The sequence below is a fragment of the Mastigoproctus giganteus genome, chromosome 4 (assembly GCF_048544385.1).
Source record: "Mastigoproctus giganteus isolate SK-2022 chromosome 4, ASM4854438v1, whole genome shotgun sequence".
Taxonomy (NCBI): domain Eukaryota; kingdom Metazoa; phylum Arthropoda; class Arachnida; order Uropygi; family Thelyphonidae; genus Mastigoproctus; species Mastigoproctus giganteus.
Window position 1 is genome coordinate 197,204,945 of NC_143578.1, and position 21,701 is coordinate 197,226,645.

Here is a 21,701-nt window from a genome sequence, read left to right on the forward strand (position 1 = left end):
AGCCATAATTATGAGAGCAGCCTTGGACTCAGGGGAAGTTCCCATGGACTGGAGATGTGCAAATGTATCCCCAATTCACAGAGGAATCGAAGGATGACACGAGTAATTACAGACCAGTTAGTTTAACTTCTGTTGCAGATAAAATAATGGAGTCACTGGTTAAAGATGCATTGCAGGATCGTCTAGACAAGACTACAGCAATAATCCAGAAAGAGCATGGGTTTGTAAAGGGAAAGTCTTGTCTGAAAAATTTGATTGGATACTACGATGTGGTTACAAAGGAACTGGATGCAAAAAATAATTTTGATAGCATATACTTTAATTTCAGGAAAGCTTTTGACACTGTTGCGCACGGAAGACTACTGTACAAATTGGAGCAGAATGGTATTAAGGGTAAGTTGCTACAATGGATAATTAGTTGAGTGGGAGAAGACAGACAGTGGTAATCAATGTCTGTTGAGTGGGAGAAGACAGAGAGTGGTAATCAATGGACACTGCTCTTTGTGGACTAATGTTATTAGTGGAGTCCCACAGGGTTTGGTGTTGGGCCCTCTGTTGTTTTGTATATTTATCAATGATATTGATGAAGGTATATCAGGCTTAGTGTTGAAGTATGAAGATGATACAAAGGTTGGCAAGGTTGTTAATGACAGTAATGGCAGTGTGCTACTGCAACAGGATCTAGAAAATTTGGGCAGATGGGCTAAGAAGTGGCAACTGAAGTTTAACATTGACAAATGCAAAATACTGCATACAGATAGATGTAATCCCAGAGGAACGTACCAACTGTGTGGAACTACACTTAGGGTGGTAGAAAATTAAAAAAACCTGGGAGTAATTGTGCAGTCAGATATGAAGTTTTCTGAGCAATGCAGACAGGCTGCAAGAGCAGGTCATGCGGTTTTGTCAATGATATACAGGAATTTTGCTAGCAGAGAAAAGGAAGTGATTATTCCTTTGTATAAGGCAATGGTCAGGCCACACCTGGAGTGCTGTGTACAAGTCCGGAGGCCTCATTTTAAGAAGGATGTAGATTTGCTTGAGCATATACAGAGAAGAGCAACAAGATTGGTGAGGGGAATGAAGGGTTATTCTTACCAAGACAGGCTTAAGTTCTGCAAATTGCAGCGGCTGTAGACTAGGCACCCGAGAGGTGATCTGATTGAGGTATATAAGGCCTTGAATGGGTTGAGCATGCTGAATGCTGATGGGATTCTTCCAGTTTCTCAGATTACAAACCTAAGGGAGCATAAATTCAAATTGAGGAAACACAGTTGTAGAACAGATGTGTGGAAATTTGCCTTTAGCCAGCGGGTGGTTAATTGCTGGAAGAAACTTGGATCTGTCGTTGTGAAAGTTGATAGCTTAAATAAATTCAAGGAGCAACTGGACAAACTTTTAGAGGAAATGGTTGTGTGAATTTTTTAAAATTTTTTTATTATTTTTTAAAATCTTTATTTTTTATTTTTTTGGCTAATGCTACATAAGCTCATACACTTGCTTTCTTGCACCACATGCTGCTATTACTATTACTACACGACACCATGGGCTTTCCTGGCTGCCTGTTTACACTGCTCAGAACATTTCATATCTGCTCATATAACAGCCAGATCCGTTTTTTCCTCTACTGTTTTTAATACTACCCCACCAAGTGTATACTTTATTTTGGGGTTGCTATTCACCAAGTGCAAGACCTTTAATTTTGCTACATTAATCACAGCTGCCACTTCTCAGACCATTCTTGTAGTCTGTTCAAGTTATCCTGAAGGTGCTGCTTGGTACTAATCAATAACTACTCTACCAATCTTTACGTTGTCTGCAAATATTGACATCACGCCTTCTACTGCTTTGTTGATGTTATTTTTGAAATTCAGAAATAACAGTAGTCCAAGAACCAATCTGTGGGGGACGGGATCCCCACTTCTAACTTTACACCATCCTGTAGAATATCCATTAATCACAACCCTCTACCTTCAGTCCTGCATCTTACCAGTAATCCCAACCAATTCAGGCTTCTACAGTAACCTCTCACGAGGGACTGAGTTAAATGCTTTGCTAAAATTCAAATAAACTATGTCGAAATTGTTCCCTACATCCAGCTCAAAATAGCCTACTAGGTTGTTTCAACAAGATTTTCCCTACATTGTATGTTATTCTGAATGCTATACAGGCAGTTCCCCATTTATGAGTTCCTGTGTTCACGAGTTATTTTTTTCTAGTATTAAGTATCAACAATATCGAAAATATGAACATTAATTGCAATAAATAAATGCCATATATTCATAAATATGGCATTTCAAACCATGCACATAGCTATACAAAGCAGTACTACTATGTACTGTATGGTATACAATACAGTACATATAGTAGTACTGCTTTGTATTGTATATTGTATTGTATACAATACAGTACTACTACAGGAGAGATCATACAAAATGAAACAGAAGCGGTCGTTAATATTGCTAACTAACTGCAGCTTGAGGTTTCTATAACTGACACTAATTTGCTTCAAGCATACAACGGAGAGTTCAGAAACAAAGTTCTCCTTGAAATGGTAAAATGTGAAGAAGCTGAAGAAAAAGAAGATTTAATAGCTGAAAGTCCTGTTCGCTCCTTCACTCTCAAGGGGCTTGACAAAGCTTTTCAACACACAGAAAAAGGAATTGAGATTTTTGAGACACAAAGATTCAAATTTTGGGTGCACTAGAAAAGTTACTACAGATTTAAAAAATGCTTATGCATGCTATCGTGAAATTTATATAGAAAAGAGAAGACTGTCTTGGAAACAAACCACTCTTGAAGCATTTCTGAAGAAGAAGATGACTCCTTGTACTTCTAAAGAACCAACAAGTGCTGAGCCAACAAAAAGTGATGAATCATCAAGTGACAACCAATCAATGAGTGTGCATTTAGTGATGATGATGATGATGATAAAGAAAAAACATTCTTTAACCCTTTGCCTGTCCCGTGCATCACATGATACACACGACATATTTTTCTATACGCTTGTGCATCGCATGTGATACACACTTACTGGAGTTTTAAATACGATAAATTTTCGATAAACGTTTGAAACTCACTCAGTTTTTCGATCTAAACATATTATAGTTTATGTCTTCCAAATCAGTGAGTGTGCATCACATCTGATTCACAAAGTGCAAGAATGTGAATTATCTGAAATATGGTGGAGTTACTAAATATATAAAAAATGCACAAATATAAATAAAGTAGCTTTTATTTCTCATTCAATACACAACATAATATTATTTATGGTATTCACTGAAACAAGGTAGACAAAATGGTTTGTCACATTTGACACATTCTGTTGAGACTTGTTTAGATTTTTTCATTGTGTCTTTGCAATTTTCCTTCAATATGATTTTTGTGTAACAACAAATACACCTTCTCCGAATGAGTTTTCAGTCTTCTCTTCTTGGTATATTTCATAATGTGTGTGCCTTTTTAATTGGTTTATTTATAGAACTTTTTTTGGCCATACCCAACAGAGACATCGTAACAGCTTTTGAAAATGCTACTAGCTGGATTGTTTTATTTGAGCAAAACTTGTTATAGATAACCCAACTATTCACTACAGCAATTTCTAAGCATTCAAACAAGACTTTTCAATACCATTTTACACTCTTTCTGGCCGGACTATAATATGAGATCATTTGATCTGAAAGATCAATTCCTCCTTTTATTCTGTTATATTCTTTTATAACTGCAGGTTTTGAAATAGTTTCTCCTTTTCAGTTTTTCTTTTCAATGGCCTCTTCTGCATTTCTTCTTTTTCAACAGCTTTCTTATTTGTACTGTGGTAAGTTGAAATCATATATATATCTTTCTTGTCTTTATATTTCATAACGTGTATTCCGTCATTATTTACCATTCCTACTACTTCTCCTTTCTCTAATTTCTTTGACTTTACTTCGTTGGGCAGCCCTTTTCTATTAGATTTTAAAAGTTCCACAATAATCTGTATTTTTGTTCTTCAGGTAAGTTGCTAAAGGTATACTACTGTACCAGTTGTCTGCAACCAAAATTCTGCCTTCATTTAGCAGTGGTTCAGCTAAGGATACTACAGATCCGGAATGATCCAGGCCTGGTAATAAATTAGAAGTTCCTTGGCTGCAGTAAACTGAGAAATTCCATATATAATCCGTCATTTCACATAGTTTCAAATAATTTAATCCCGTATTTATGGGCTTTTCCTGGGTTACATTGATGAAACTGAAGTCTGTCTCTGTGGGAAATCATAGTTTCATCGGGGGAAATGGGGGTATAAACTTCTTGAATTTTTTTTATAGAGTTTTGTGAAATTAGAAATTTTATATAACCTATTGCCTGGTACCACTGCTTGATTGTCTGCGACATGCCAGTTTTTCAAAATCGAGGTAAATCTGTTATAGCTCATACAAATTTTGTGCAAACAGGGATGATAATATAACTCATCTTTCTTCCAGTAATCTTCTAGATTTGGATACCTAATAAGGCCTGTGGCAAAAATCACGCCAAGAAATTATCTCATTTCTTTTTCTGTTACATCAGACCATCTTTGCATACGTGATGTACGTCGAAGAGGATATCTTGCTAAATGCTGCTGTGCGTACTTATTTGTTTCGATCACCATTAGTTTTATAATTTCCTCTTCAATAAACTGCTCAAAAATATCAATTGGTTGCACGATGCCATTGGCTGGAGAAATACGTATTTTCACCAGAATTTCTAGTGAAATTAATTCTTGATGATTCTTGAAAATTGGTTCCCCATGTAGCCATATTTTGTGGATTATTGCGGTTAGGCTGTACATTTTCATCTACAGATGACTCCGAAGAAGAGAAAGAATTCTTTGAGTCGCTTTCTTCATTAGACTGTACATATTCATCTTCACTGCCATTGTCGGAATATTGGCCATCATAAAAAATCTCATCCTCAGAACTACTTTCTTTATTGCTAGTTGGTTGTTTTCTTTTCCCGTAAAACATTGCAGGGTTCATATTTAGAACTTATTACAGCGAGGTAATAACAAACACTGGACCACTTGTGCACGTGTTCTAACGGTTTGGTGCGAATATAATATAAAGAAGTGGGAGGCGGCGGTAATTCTAGTGTGAATCACATGTGATGCACAAAGCATGCAGATAATAAATGTTTCTGAACTTTTTTCGATCTGTGCATCATATGGGATGTACACATCCTTGCATATCCTTGGTCTGTTACATGTACCCTGACCTACTAGATACGTAAAAAATTACTCTAGAATGCCATGATAAAAGTAACTATTTCAAACGAACGTATGGCTTAGTACATGCGAAATATATGTGGACAGGCAAAGGGTTAACATTTATATGACATAATTTCTTTATTATTATGATTTGCTTGATTTTAAAGGCTATATTTTCATTTCTTTGGACAAATAAATCATTGTTTAAGCATCAACTACTGTTTTGTTGACCTTTATTTAACATTACCATGGTCAAACTGCACTGTTGAGAATGTAATCCCTATTTTTAACATTATGTCTATATGAAATAAATTCCTGCTTTATGAGCACGGGCACTAGGAATGAATTAACTCATAAAGTTAGAACTACCTGTATTTATCTAATGTCCCTGGATTGCACTCAATCATTGTCTGTAAGATTTTTCCTACCACTGAAGTCAGACTAACTGGTCTGTAGTAGTCACTCATGTTCACTCTTAGAACCATCTTTATGTATTGGTGATACATTGGCACTTCTTCAATTCAAAGGAATCTCTCTCAAGTCAAAAGATGCCTTCATAATTAACTTCAATGGTTTAATAAATGGTGATGAAGTTAATTATAATATGAAAAAAATTTAAGCACATTGTATTACTATAATTAACTCAATCAGACTGTACTATTTTCTTTGCATCTAGCACTATTTTCTTCATCATCATCATCTAGTAGTACTAATACTACACTATTTTCAAGTTTTAGTTGCTATATGACTAAAGTTGGAAAATAGTTTAAGGATTAGGAAATAAATAAATAAATAAATAAATTTTCTGTTTATACTCCAGGACAACCAACCGGTCAGAGGAGTTCACAAGATAGACAGAATACAAGAAACAGCACCATATTTAGCAGTCGCAGGCTTGAACTACGGTCACTCAAGGCATGGTACTTATGCACCTGCACGCCTGACCACTAGGCTATGGTGGCCTTAAGTTACTAGAAAAATAGTTTAAGGGCATAGTGCTAGGGAAAGTGAGTTTCCTAGATTTCAATATATGACATCTAATTTGTAGAAGAATAAGAGAAATTTACCTCAATACGATTCGTAGAACAGTTCCGTATGATATCTCCAGAAATTAAAATGAATAACGAGTCTATCTTTCAATTTCACCGCTTATTTTCTCAGCCTTTCCTCTTGTTACTAGGCTATTTTATACTTCAGTCTGGTTCACACTAGAAAATGATCAAAATCACAGCTGGCACCCCAAAAAAAATTTCTGGAGAGTATCATACGGAAGTTTTCTACGTATCATATTAAGGCAAATTTCTCTTATTCTTCTACAAATACTGATATCAACATGGAACATATTGAGCATCACAGCTCTGTCATATACTATCAAATGACATCTAATGTACTAAAAACCAAGAAAAAAAAAAGTTCGGGGACTGTAATTAAATGATTTTGATGAGACCACTGATTAACATATAAAAAACACAAAAAACATTTATACAAACTGATAGGCAAAATTTCAAAATAATTTAAAGAGCAAAAAACATTCACTACTTACTCCACAGTCAACATCAAAGAAAGATTAATTTCTGAGCCCTAGCAAATGAAATATATAATGATATGTAAATATTTTAAAAAGTACGAATTAAAAATGAGAGCATCAGAGACAGAAAAAAGTTGCTTTCAATTAAAGTTAGTTGTATAGATTAATTACACAGATTATTAGAGAAATTATCAATTTACATATGCAAGCACCACTTGAAAATAAACGATTTTAGAATCATAACTAATGATTCACGTCACACTTTTTTTTTCTTTCCTTCAAGTAAAACTAAGAATTAGTTTTCAGAGTAGTACAAGATTGGAAAATGTTCTTAGATAAAATTTTATCCATAACATTTATTGTAAAATATACAAATTTTACTAATATTTTCTACTAAATAAATGAGAGCTAACATATGCTCAATTTTTCCTAATTCTATTAATATTTTAGGAATAAACAAGGAGTTATCTTTTATTCAGTCAGTAGGATTTCTTATTAACAAACTCTCCTTATACGAATAAATTATAAAATGATTCATCAAAATAATATTAAAATAATTTTAAAAAAGATTTAAATTTAAAACTCCATAATGTGTTCCTCACTATTAACACATGGGTAGTCACATACCACAGGATCACAGTGGTGAACGCCAATTCGACCCAAGAAATATCAAACCCTCATTTAACCTTTAGTGACGAAAGATGTTTTGTCATAATCTCGAATTGAAAATATGAGTGAAATACTACTAAAATAGGATAAAAAGTATGATAAAATCAATAAATGTAAAATCCACTAAAATTTCCTACCTTAAGTGGACCAAAACTTTTCGGCATGTCATGTTTACAGAGTGGAATGAAACTAACGAAGTTTGTGTGCTTAACCCTTGAGTTTAATACACATTTGGTAGATCCAATGTAAGTAGAGTCACAATCACATGCCCTCGTCTACTAATAATTTTGAAAGGATTGAACAAGCTCAATACTGATGGCATTCTTCTACTTCAGACTACACACAAGGGGGTATAAATTCAAATTGATGGGGCCTCCGTAGTCGCCTATGTAAGGCGACTCCCAAAGGGTGCCTCCATAGCCAGGTGGGAAGGAGCAGCAGTGCGTAGCACACGCTTCTTGATTAGACCGGGGTTCGAGCCCGTCACCAGCAAATACGGAGGATGTGGAAAGGTAAGGGAATGACCACCGTATATCCCTGGAGCAACATGGCCTTAGTTGCTAATGCTCCTAAAAACCAAATAACAGACAGACAAATTCAAATTGAGGAAGGATGGGTGAAAGGCAGATGTCCAAAAGGTTACCTTTCATCAATGTTGTTGTTGTTGTTGAAGGAAGTGGTACTAGGAATAAATTCAAGGAAGAACTAGAAAGTATTGCTGAGATGGTGATGTGCTATTTTATTTTATTTTTTTTTATTTTTGATTGTTGCTGTATAAGTTTGCTTTCTTGCATCATTTTCCATTACTAATAATAATATTAAATATTACTACACATCAGCCACACCATATAAATTCATGTAAAAAAAAAATTCCCCTTCCTTTTTACTATCTAAGTGGCACCTCCGTAGCCAGGTGGGAAGGAGCAGCAGTGCATAGCACACGCTTCTTGATTAGACAGGGGTTCGAGCCCTGTCACCACCAAATACGGAGGATGCGGAAAGGTCAGGGAATGACCACCGCATATTCCCGGAGCAATATGGCCTTAGTTGCTAATGCTCCTAAAAACCAAATAACAAACAAACAAACAAACAAACAACTATCCAAGTCCAAGAAATGGCCTGGAATTTTTTATATTGGTTTTGGATCCCCTCCACCCTTTAATTCGCCAACTTTCATTTACTGCAATTTGTATCACTGAATTACTTTCAAATAAGCAGTATTTCAAAGAAGTACATCACAATTTTCTGAGAGAATTTCACTGCTACAACTATTTCAGTGATAAGGCCCCTTCATCACAGAGGGGACTCACACTGTCCTAATGTTGTCAATCCATTCAGTCCATTGAAATACTTTCTCTTGCTAGTAGGTTACCTTTATTAGCATTAGTGGAGGCATATGATGCAAGAAAGCAAGCTTATACAGCATCAGCCAAAAAAAAAAAAAAAAAAAACCCTTCCCATTTCACCCATCCATTCACTCCAAATTTTTGTCTAGTTCTGCCATGAATTTAATTAAGCTGTCAATATCTACAATGGCAGATGGAAGTTTGTTCCAGAAATCAGCCACCTCCTGGCTAAAGGCAAATTTCCACACATCTATTCTACAACTGTCTTTCCTCAATTTGAATTTATGTTCCCTCAGGCGATTAATCTGGGCAAGAGAAAGAATCCTATCAGCATTGATCTTGCTCAAACCATTCAAGGCCTTATACACCTCAATCAGATCACCACAAGGGTCTCTAGCCACAGTAATCAAAACTTTAGCCTTTCTTTGTAAGAGCAACCCTTTGTCCCATTCACTAATCTTGTCCTTCTCTGAACTTGTTCCAGCAGCTCTACATCTTTCCTAATATGAGGCCTCCAGACCTGTACAAAGTACTCAAGGTGTGGCCTGACCATTGCCTTATTCAAGGAGATGAATTCCTGCTAGAAAAATTCCTGTATATCACTGACAAGATACTATGAACTACTCTTGCAAACTGACTACACTGCTCAGAAAACTTCATATCTGACTGCACAATTACGCCAGGTCCTTTTCATTTTCTACCACCCTGAGTATAGTACCACGCAGTTGATATGTTACTCTCGGGTTACTGCTACCAAAATGGAGTACTTTACCTTTGTCAATGTTAAACTTCAGTTGCCACCTTTCAGCCCATCTATTCAACTTTTTTAGATTCTGTTGCAGTAGCATACTGTCATTAGTGTCATTAATAACCCTGCCAACCTTCATATTGTCAGCAAACTTAAGCCTGATATTCTCTGAATAGTGCAGACAGGCTGCCAGAGCAGGTCATGGAGTTTTGTGTATGATATACAGGAATTCTGCCTGCAAACTTAGACATTAAGAATGATATTCTCTAAGCATTCTTAGATATTCTCTCAGTTTGGTGTGACATAAGCATTGGGAGATCAAAATTGAGAGTAGGAGTGTGCTATAGGCCTAATGACTCTGATGAGTATAATAAGAAACTGTACAGGGAAATAGAGTGGGCCAGTAAATCAGAGAGCCTTATAATGGGGGATTTTAATTTCCCAGATATTGACTGGAATTTGTGGGTTGGTCACTCACACACTAGTAAGGCTTTTGTGGATTTACTGAATGATTGTTTTCTAAATCAGCATGTTCAGGAGGCAACTAGAGGGAGCAATACTCTTGATTTGATTATCAGTAGTGATTCTTCATGCATTAAGAATCTGCAGATAAATGAACCACTAGGTGGCAGTGATCACAGTGTGCTGAAGTGGGATTTACTCAAGGAGGTAACTACCATCAGGGGTAAAGGGAAGGGTTATTGCTTTCGTCAAGGCGACTACGATGGTCTGAGACAGTATTTAAATTCTATACAGTGGGAACAACTGATGATGTTACTAACAGCAAACTCAAAATGGGAAGCATTCAAAGAACTTATCTTGGAAGCTACTAGGCTTTACATACCAACTAAGAAATATTGTTCAAGGTTCAGGCCTAAATGGATGTCAGATGAATTAATGAGACATATGGCAAAGAAGAAAAATGCATGGGATACATATAAATTAACATGACACAGAAGTCTATGACAGATATAAGTTGATCTGTAACCAAGTTACAAAGGAGGTTAGGCAGGCGAAGGCAGATTATGAGAAATCTTTGGCAAGGGTTGTTGTTGTTGTGGTGTTTTTTGGTGCAAGGGCAACATAGGCCATATTGCACCTCCCAAATCAATTAACTTTACATAGGAACTGCTTGTACAGCAGTTAAAAACGATCATACACTTTAATTTGTTTTAAATAGAGAAATAATTCAGAGAGATTTGCTTCTTTGCCTATGAGGCAATTGAGAGACAGAGGTTGTTGCAGATCTGAGATGGAACTAAAAGTCATTCGTCGGGCATTGTTAAAAAAGCTACATTCGACAAGTATATGTTTTACTGTAAGTGGCTGTGAGCAGTTTGCACATTGAGGAGGATCATTCCCTGTAAGCAGATAGAGATGTGTGAGGTGAGTGTGACCTATTCGGATTCTGGCTAAGATTACTTCTTCTTTTCTATTTTTACGAAGACTAGAAGTCCATAATTGCGGTTCAGATTTTATTTGAAATAGCTTGTTATTTGTTTGCATTTTCCACAGAAGTGTCCATTGTTCCATGCATGTTTTCTGAATTTTGTGTCTGTAATCAGGATATGGGACTAGATCATTTGTTGAGGCTATATTAGAAGATTGCTTTGCAGCATCATCTGCACATTCATTTCCTGGAATTCCACTGTGGCCTGGGACCCGAGAAAAGATAACAGTTTGTTTATGCTCATGAAGCTGCATCAGCTTATGTTTTATGAGTTTTAATAAGGGATTGGTAGGTGAGGAAATACCTTTCAAAGCTAAAATAGCACTTTGTGAATCGGTATATACTATACTTTTATTTATTGACAGCAGTGAGATATTTTCAAGAGCAAGCTTAATGGCATGAAGCTCAGCGGTATAACTGCTACATTCGACTGGAAGTGAAAATGAGATAGTTGAATTAGGGAAGACAGCAGCTGCACCCACTTGATTGTCAGACTTTGAACCATCAGTTCAAAGTCTGTCAATCAAGTGGGTGCTTTTGTGTATGAGCATAATGTAGTTGTTGGATGTTAATATTTGCTATGGAACTTTTACCCCATTGCTCAAGGTATTCATGAGAAGAAAATGTGAGAGTAGACCATGGAGGATCTGGATCTTTTGATTCTCTGAGGATATTATCGAATTGGATGTTCCAGCTTTCTGATAGAATCTGCAGTCTGATACCAGCAGGCTGAATTGTTCTGGGTTTATTTCTATAGTGAGTTTTCCACAGAGGATCATGCAGGAGTGGCCAAACAGGATGAGTAGGCAGGCTTTTAATTTTATCTGAGTAATTCATCAGTAATATTTTTCTTCTGATGCTAAGTGGAGGTTCGTGAGCTTCAACGTAAAGACTTTGAACCGGTGATGTTCTGTATGCACCTAGGGCTATCCTAAGAGACAAATGTTGGATGGGCACAAGACGCGCTAAGGTGCTTTCCCTAGCTGAGTCATAAAGAGGTGCCCCGTAGTCTAGCCGAGATCTAATTAGGGACTTATACAAGTGGAGCAGGGTACAGCGATCTGCACCCCAAGATGTACTGGAGATTACTCGGAGTATATTCATTTTCCTTGCGCAAGAGGTTCTTAGATATTTTATGTGCTCCTGGAAATTTAATTTCTTATCAAAAATTAGCCCTAGGAGCCGAATACTGTTCACGATTGGTATAGGGTGATTGGCCAAGTGCAACTCAGGTTCAGGATGCATTCTGTGCTTTGTGCAGAAATGTATGGCTGTTGATTTGTGACTTGACAGTCTGTATCCATTTTGTGCCATCCATAATTCAATGTTGTTTATGGATATTTGTAGATGCCTCTCGATATAGTTCATATTCTGGGAATGGCAGGATATGGTAAGGTCATCCGCATAGAGATATGAGTCAACGGTGTTTGGAATGCAGTTTGTAATATTGTTTATTCGTAGTGAGAACAGAGTGGCACTAAGAACAGACCCCTGTGGGACTCCTTCTTCTTGTATATATGTTTGAGATAAAACCTGCCGGTACTTAACTTGGAAAGACCTGTGTCGAAGAAAGCTTTGAATAAAATATGGTAAGTGCCCTCTCATATGAATAGAATGGAGATCTCTTAGGATGCCGTATCGCCATGTGGTATCGAAAGCCTTCTCTATATCAAGGCATATCATGACGAGATGTTGATTTCTGATGAATGCATTTCTTATGTTGGATTCGGCTTTGGTCATGAGGTCTAGGGATGATCTATTCTTTCGGAAACCAAACTGATTATTACTGATTATGTTTTGGGATTCAAGATACCATGTGAGACGATGGTGAACCATTTTTTCCAAAGTCTTACTCAAGCAGCTGGTAAGAGAAATTGGTCTATAATTGTGCGGAATCGAGTGATCTTTTCCAGGTTTCGGTATAGCTATTATATAAGAATGTTGCCAGGAGGTCGGGAATATATGTTCTGAGAATATCCGATTGTAAAGTTTAAGCAATAAAGATAGTGATTTCTGATTGAGATGTTGAAGCATTATATAGTAAATTCTGTCAGGGCCAGGGGCACTGTTTCTTGAGGTATACATAACTTATTTCAGTTCAGAAATTGTTAATGGTTGGTTATAGGGTAAATGGCAGTTAGCTTTGAAGTTCAGTTTCCTTTTCTCTATTCCGGCTTTAATTTTTTGGAAAGACTGTTGATATGCACTTGAGGCAGATAATTCACAGAACACAGTTCCTAAGGCATTGGCAATCTCTCCAGGAGAGATCTCCTTCCCATTCCAGTTAATAATAGGAGAAGGTGGTACATGATATTTTCCACTTAGCTTCTTTATTTTTTTCCCAGATTATTCGGGTATCAGTATCTTTGTTGATTGAGGAGGCGAATTTTACCCATGAATCTTTTTTGGCCTTTCGCCAGATGAAACGAGCTTTGGCTCTCAGTTTCTTGTAGTTAATAAGGTTGGCAGTGGTGGGATATTTGCGGAAGGTATTCCATGCTGCATTTTTTTCCTTTTTCGCTTTATTGCAATCACCATTCCACCAGTGATTGGTATGCTGATGGTTTCTTATTTGAGACTTTGGGATGGCTGCTGTTGCAGCTGTTAGTATCTGCTTTGTAATATATTCGGTGGAAGCGTCAATAGGAAAAGATGTAATGATATCCTCATCAAAAGATACATGATTGGTAAATTTTGTCCAGTTTGCTTTGGAAAATTTCCATTGAGTTTTTGTTTGTGTTTGTTTGAAATGGGTGGATTGAATGCTACAAATCAGCGGAAAGTGATCGCTGTTTAGAGGATTGTCGTGTACTGTCCACTCTATGGACAGTACACGACATCCTGTTGGGAACAGGATCGGAGAGCAGATTGAGAGATCGATAGCAGTGCTTCACCCAGTAGGAAAAATGGATGTAGGTGGGTAAGCCAGTGTTCAACAGTGTCAGATTCTCTCTATCAAGTGGCATTTCAATAAGTTCCCCACGTCCATCTGAGACCAGTGAACCCCACAATGGATGATGTCCATTAAAATCGCCTAATAGACAGATCGGAGATGGTAATTGAGAAATAAGGTTTCCAGATCCTGAAATGTGCATGGGTGGTTTGGCGGAAGATATATCGAGACCACTGTCAATGTGATACCGATAACTATACGCATTGCAACAGCTTCTAATGGTGTTTTCAAAGGAATGTGCCTGGAAGGGACTCTTGATTCCACAAGTACAGCTACTCCTCCATGAGGACTGTTAGTTTCAGATCGATCTTTTCTGAAGATGGTATAATTTTTGACTGAAACAGAGATTTTTGGTGTTAAATTTGTTTCTTGTAAGCAAATAGCAGCGGGTTTGAAATGGTGAATTAATTCATAAATATCGTCAATACTGCTGCGAAAACCTCTGCAATTCCACTGTATGATCTGTTCCATTATTTAGTTCTGTGGGTGGAAGTTGAATCTGTCTGTTTTTTGTGGGTGGCTTGTTTACCTCTTTCGAGTTTCGATTTTTCTTTTCTTAAAAAATTAGGGCGTTCTGAGTCATTGCTTTCTTCCATATCTCCATCTGCATGTATTTCAAGCAGATCCTGATTAGTTATGTCATCAGTGTCCATTCTTGATATATGAGATTGCTTTGCCTCAACAGGATCTGATTTCTGTAAATTATCTACTGCTTGACAACGGGGAGGTCTTTGGGATGGGACTGTTAGTGGTGTATTACTGCATTGGTCTACTACGTTTGGTGGAGATGGATATTCAATAGATAGGACTAACCGAGCCCAGTTGGAGATCGATGTGTCTGGAGGAATGGTCACTTCAGTCTGACATGCTACTGAATGGTGACTGTGTGTAGCAGTAGCATACGTGTGTTTTGGCATACTTAATTTTACTTGTTTTCTTGCCTCTTGATAGGAAACCTTATTTTCAATTTTATATTTTTGTATTTTTTTCCCCAACTTCCAGAGGTCGCAGTCTTTGGAATAAGCGGGATGGTTGCCTTTGCAATTCAGACACTGTGGAGTTGGTGCCTTACATTCTGTTTGTGTATGTGTTTTACACCCACAGTTTGCACAAGTTGCATCTCCACGGCATGCTATCTGGGAATGGCCAAATTTCTGGCATTTAAAACATCTTAGAGGGTTCGGGATATAGGGCCGAACGCGACAGTTTAAATATCCTGCCTTGACTGAAGATGGTAGATTTGGAGAACTGAATGTTAAAATTATACTCCAGGTAGGGACTAAATTGCCATCTTTTCGGATCATGATCCTTTTTGAGTTGAGTGACGTTTTGTTCTTTAAGTTCTTGAACTATTTCATCTTCGGAGACGTTCAATAAATCCCATTCAGTGATCACTCCCTTTGAAGAATTGAGGGTGGTGTGTGGTGTGATTTGAACTGGGATTCCACTCAAGGATGTCAGACGTAGTAGTAGCTCAGAATGTCTAGAATTGGTGGTCTCTATTAACAAATCTCCAGATTGAAGACGTTTCACCATTTTCGGTGAACCTGCAGCATGTTCTAGGCATCTCTGAATGATGAAGGGGGAGAGCTTGCCGACAGGTTGCGTTGACAGAGAATGTATAATCAGGAAGGCTGGTAATTCCTGTCTGCCACTGTCTTTCTTCATTCTCTTTGAGATAGAGGAGTCATGGTCAGTGTCGTGTGTCTCATTTAATTGAGAGCTCTTCGGCTCTAAGCGTGGAAAATCACTTGTTTCCATCTCTGCTCCTTTTGGCCCCGGGGGGGTTGTCTTATCCCCCAGGTTACCAGCCCCGCCACGTGCAGGCAGGAGCGGTGCCACCAATGACCAAGCAGTTGTAGAAGTTAGTTGTTTGTTATTAGTAAAATATATATACTAAATAAAGAAAGGTTGTTTTCCTTTCTGTGTTCTTACTTAATACTTTAAGCACAGAACAACTGGAAGTAAATGAAATAGAAAAAGACACTAGAAATCAAATAAAACTTTTTCTTTAATAAGGGCACTCTATAAATCACTGAGAAAATCGCTTGTCACTATCGCTTGGCACTCGGGGCCCTTTGGCAAGGGATCCAAAGAAAAACAGCAAGGAGTTCTTTACTTATGTAAACTCTAGAAGGAAGGGGATGAATCAGATTGGTCCACTTGATATCGATGGTTCAACTGTTCATGATCCTGCGCAGATTGCTCCGGGAATATGCGTTGGTCATTCCCTGACCTTTCCGCATCCTCCGTATTTGGTGGTGACGGGCTCGAACCCCGGTCTAATCAAGAAGCGTGTGCTACGCACTGCTGCTCCTTCCCACCTGGCTATGGAGGCGCCCTTTGGGAGTCGCCTTACATAGGATATTTACATGTCTACATGCGTGTATGCTGTGACAATGTCGACATGCATTCTGATTGGATGATTCTTTACAGGGCTTTCCTAACGCATTCCATCAGAGGTTTCCTGAGTCATTTTATAACAGTTTCAGCACCTGTCCACTTCCATTTGCAGATCATATTACTTCATATTGGCCATCCTACTAGCATTCCATCCCCTTAGTACCTTTTCTTCCAATTCTTTTATATATTGATGGAATTTTTCCCCCAGCTTTTCACTGAAACTATCTAAATTTTCTGTGAAATAGTTGAGATGAAAGTGCAAATAGAGTACTTTGATACTCATATTGCAGCCTGGTTTTCTGAACTTCAGAATTACTTCTCCAATGTGTCATGAATAACTGGTGGAGCTGGTACCAGTAGTTCAGGGCCATGGACTTGAATACTGGGCTTACAACTGAAATAATTTTGTGGGATACATAATGCTCAGCTTATTCTTTGTGTTATAACCTGATGAATTTATAAACAAAAGTAGCAGTCTTTAAATATTTTCTATTTTCTTCACTCCATGGAAATGGAAAATGTCATGGCCTTTTTTTTTTTTTTTTTTTTTTTTAACACATTTTCACAACTGCAAGCCCTCCACACTTGTATAGCACCCTTATAGATAGGCACAATTTTTATTATGGTCACCTAATTTAATTCTAATATATGCAGCATATATATTTTTCATAAATTATGTTATATTCTACACCAGTGGTTCCCAAACTACTGAGATCTACAGACCCTTTCAAAAAAAAAAAAAAAAAGAAAAAAAGTTTGCGAACCCCTTCAAAAATCAGAAAAGGTTTGCGGACCTCTTCAAAAATCAGAAAAAGTTTTCAGACCTCTATATATAGACAAATATATTAGGTAAAATTTACCCCAGCGGCTCACATCTAGTGAGCATGGGCTTGGCACACCCAGGATCCTGAGCTGGATATCATCATTCTTCTCTTTCTTGGCGATTCCCTTCTACTTCTGTTCTGACTCTCTCTCTCTCTCAGGGTAATTCAGAAATTTTTATTTTGGTTGGCGCAGCATAAGCCTCAGGCTTCTTTGTACCATATGGCAAATAATAATAATAAGTGTATAAGTAGGGGTGCTTACCTGTCAGATGTAGTTACAATGGAAAAAATTATTAAAAAGCACCTGAAAAATAAAAGCAGATTACATAAAATTAAATAAAATAAATAAAAATATACACATAGTACTTAGTGTTATAGATCCTAAGATTTTAACTACATCATCAAGGGCAGCAGCCAAAACCAAAGGAAATCCCCCTACTCATACACTTACCTAATATATTTGTCTACATTTCATTATGGTTGATGGGTATTTCTGCTGTTACTAGCAGTGTTCATAAACAAGTACAGTACAATATATTATTGATTTTTTCAGTCTTCATTAGATGTTCCGATTTTTTGCTATAATTTGTCATTATTATTAATGATATATATATATATATATATATATATATATATAACTAAAATAAAATAAGAAATGATACTAAAAAATAAATACTCATGCCAGCAGCATGGCAAAATCGTAGAGCAAAAATAATAAATTAAACATAATAATCAAACCAACAAGGATGAAGAGAAAAGGTAACAAGACTAAAAATATATTGTAGCAGAAATTCTCCAAAATAAATTCAGAAAATCTAAACGATGAATAATAAATTAAAGAAATCAATTAAATTTCGATGCCACTTATACAGAAATTTAACGGCGCCCTCCCAGACGGGTGCCAGGTCCAAATTACATGAAATGTTGCAAATAGAGACGTTAACTAACTACAATAAAAATGAAACCAAAATAAACAAAAACAGACTGACCATTATGCCCCATATCAACAGAGGACCACAACGCCAATAATGGTCAGGAAATCACTGCATTTCAATTGCTAGACAAATCGTTGCAAATATATATATATATAATTAATAATAATGACAAGTTGTAACAAAAAAAAAAAAAATATATATATATATACAGGGTGTCTCAAAAATACATGGCATAACTTCAGGAATGAGTTCCTTATATGCAGACAATAAAAATATTTTATATCAACATAGTTCCGGAAATGCCTGGTTCCCGAGTTATTAACTGGAATGTCTTATCTCCCGCAGGTGATTTCCTTCATTACAAGGTATTGACAGAATCTGGTGGTTTTCCATTCCAACCATGTACTCAAATCAGGAGCAAGCGGATATAAACTTTAAGTACGGTTTGGCGGCCGGCAATGCTCTGGAGGCTCGTCGTTTATACCACGAAAGCATCCCAGAACAAAGATGTCCAGACGGGAAAACGTTTGAAGGTATCTGTTACCGCCTTTGTGAACATGGGACCTTTACACCTCATGCTGCCGACAGAGGATGACCAAGATCTATGACTCCTGAAGTAGAGGAGGAGATTTTGGATGATGTGCACGCCACTCCTGGAATCAGCACATGCAGAATAGCAATGCAGTTGGCTGTTCAACGTTTGACTATTTGGAGAGTGTTGCGAGACCAAACACCAACTGTATCCTTACCATCTGCAATAATCACACAATATGAGAGATGCCAGAAGGTGTACATAATAATGTAAAAAAGGAAGATTGATGCAATAAAGCATCATATGTTTAAGAGTATAAATATTCTATATAATATTGGTGTAAATAACACTTAAAGTACATAACTTTAATTATTTTAAGTGTATTTTAAGTAACAGTAAATAACACTTACTTAAAATACACTATAGAAAACTCTTAAATGGAAAAAACTTTGTAAGTTTGTAGTTTGAAGAGGCATCATCATACAAATTAATGGGTAACATGGAAGCCTACAATAGATATAAGCAGGTCTGTAACCAAGTCACAAAGGAGATTAGGCAGGCAAAGGCAGATTATGAGAAATCTTTGGCAAAGCATGCAAAGAAAAACAGCAAAGAGTTCTTTACCTATATAAACTCTACAAGGAAAGGGATGAATCAGATTGGTCCACTGGATATTGATGGTTCAACTGTTGATGATCATGCTCAGGTAGCTAACAAACTAAATGAGTATTTTGCATCTACATTCACACATGAGGAGTTATTCAGGGAGAGGAATGCCAGAGGTGAGTTAAATTCTGGCAGTGAGCTAGATGATTTTGTAATAACTGAGAGGAAAGTGGAGGAAAAATTGTTGAAGATAAACATAAAAATGGCATTCTTCCAGGAAAATTAATGGAGGCACTGGTTACAGAAGCACTGCAGGATCATCTAGACAAGAGTTCAGTTATAGCTCGGACACAGCATGGTTTTGTAAAGGGAAAGTCTTGCCTGACCAATTTGATTGGCTACTATGATATGGTCACAAAGGAACTGGATGCAGGGAATAACTTTGATATCATATATTTGGATCTTAGAAAGGCTTTTGATACTGTTGCACATGGAAGACTGCTGAACAAATTGTAGCAGTGTGGCATTGGAGGCAAATTGCTGCTATGGATAAAGGGATGTTTGAGTGGGAGAAGACAGAGAGTGGTAATCAATGGACACTGCTCATCATGGACTAATGTTATTAGTGGAATCCCTCAGGGTTCAGTGTTGGGTCCATTGTTGTTTTCTGTATTTATAAATGATACTGATGATGGAATATCAAGCTTAATGTTGAAAGTTTGCAGATGATAAGAAGGTTGGTAGGGTTGTTAAAGACACTAATGACAGTACGCTGCTGCAACAGGATATAAAAAAGTTGAGCAGATGGGCTGAGAGGTGGCAAATGAACTTTACATTGAACAAATGTCAAGTACTACATATGGGAAGTAGCAACCTCAGAGTAACGTATCAATTCTGTGGAACTACACTGATCATGGTAGAGAACGAAAAGGACCTGGGGGTAATTGTGCAGGCAGATATGAAGTTTTCTGAGCAGTGTAAAAAGGCTGCAAGAGTAGGTCAATGGTGTCTTGTCAATGATATACAGGAATATTTCTAGCAGGGATAAGGAGGTGATTATCCCCTTGTATAAGGCAACAGTCAGGCCATGCCTTGAGTCTGTATACAGGTCTGGAGGTCTCATTTTAAGAAAAGCATGTAGAGCTGTTGGAACGAGTAACGAGAAAGGCAACAAGATTAGTGAATGGAATAAAGGGATGCTCTTACGAAGAAAGGCTTAAGTTTTGCAAATTATAGTATATGGAGACTAGGCACCTGCGAGGTGATATGATTGAGGTGTATAAAGCCTTGAATGGTTTGAGCATGCTCAATGCTGATGGGATTCTTCCTCTTGCTCAGAATAATCACCTGAGAGGGCATAAATTCAAATTGAGGAAAGACAGATGTAGGATAGATGTGCGTAAATTTGCCTTTAGCCAGAGGGTAGTTGGTTGGTGGAACAGACTTCCATTCTTTGCTGTGGAAGTTGATAGCCTAAATAAATTTAAGGCTGAGCTGGACTGAATTTGGAATGAATGGAGGGGTAAAATGGTAGCGTTTTTTTTTTTTTTTTTTGTTTTTTTTTGGCTGATGCTGCATAAGCTTGCTTTCTTGCATCATATGCCTCTACTAATGCTATTGACAGTAATGGCAGTATGCTACTGCAACAGGATCTAGAAAACTTTGGCAGGTGGGCTGAAAGGTGGCAACTGAAGTTTAACATTGACAAATGCAAAGTACTGCATATGGCTAGCAGTAACCCCAGAGGAACGTACCAACCATGTGATACTATACTTGGGGTGGAAGAAAATGAAAAAGACCTGGGAGTGCTTATGCAGTGAGATATGAAGTTTGCTGAGCAATACAGATATGCTGCCAGAGCAGGTCATGGGGTATTGTTAATGATACACAGGAATTTTGCTAGTAGGGTAAAGAAGGTGATTATCACTTTCTATAAGGCAATGGTCAGGCCACACCTTGAGTACTGGGTACAGGTCTGCATGCCTCATTGCAGGAAGGATGTAGAGTTTCTTGAGCGTGCACAGAGAAGAGCAACAAGATTGGTGAGGGGAACAAAGAAGTCCTCTTACTAAGAAAGGCTTAAGTACTGCAAATTGCAGCAGCTGGAGACTAGGCACCTGCGAGGTAATCTGTTTGAGGTGATTAAGGCTTTGAATGGGTTGAGCACGCTGAGTTCTGATGGGATTCTTCCACTTGCTCAAATTCCGAACCTGAGGGGGCATAAATTTAAAATAGAGGAAAGGCAGTTGTAGAATAGATGTGCAGAAATTTGTCTTTAGCCAGCAGGTGGTTAATTACTGGAACAAACTTCCATCTGCCATTCTGGAAGCTGATAGCTTAAATAAATTCAAGGAGGAACTGGACTAACTTTTAGAGGGAATGGATGTGTGAAATTGGGTTTTTTTTTCCGGCTCATATAAGCTCATAAGCTTGCTTTCTTGCATCACATGCCTATTACTACTACTACTACTATTAGTAAGTGT

General features: G+C 37.4%; 1 protein-coding gene across 4 annotated transcripts in view; it reads right to left on the reverse strand.

Annotated features, from left to right (window-relative positions):
- Positions 1–21,701, reverse strand: part of LOC150087310 (cytosolic phospholipase A2-like) — a 228,467-nt gene that overhangs the window by 88,490 nt on the left and 118,276 nt on the right. For all 4 annotated transcript variants that reach the window (XR_016546878.1, XM_090371978.1, XM_090371975.1 and 1 more), the window contains one exon: positions 6,768–6,805. Coding sequence is in view for 3 of the 4 variants with exons in the window: in XM_090371978.1 (XP_090228104.1) it covers positions 6,768–6,805 (38 nt within the window). In the remaining variant the exon portion in view is untranslated. The remainder of the gene's footprint in view (positions 1–6,767; positions 6,806–21,701) is intronic.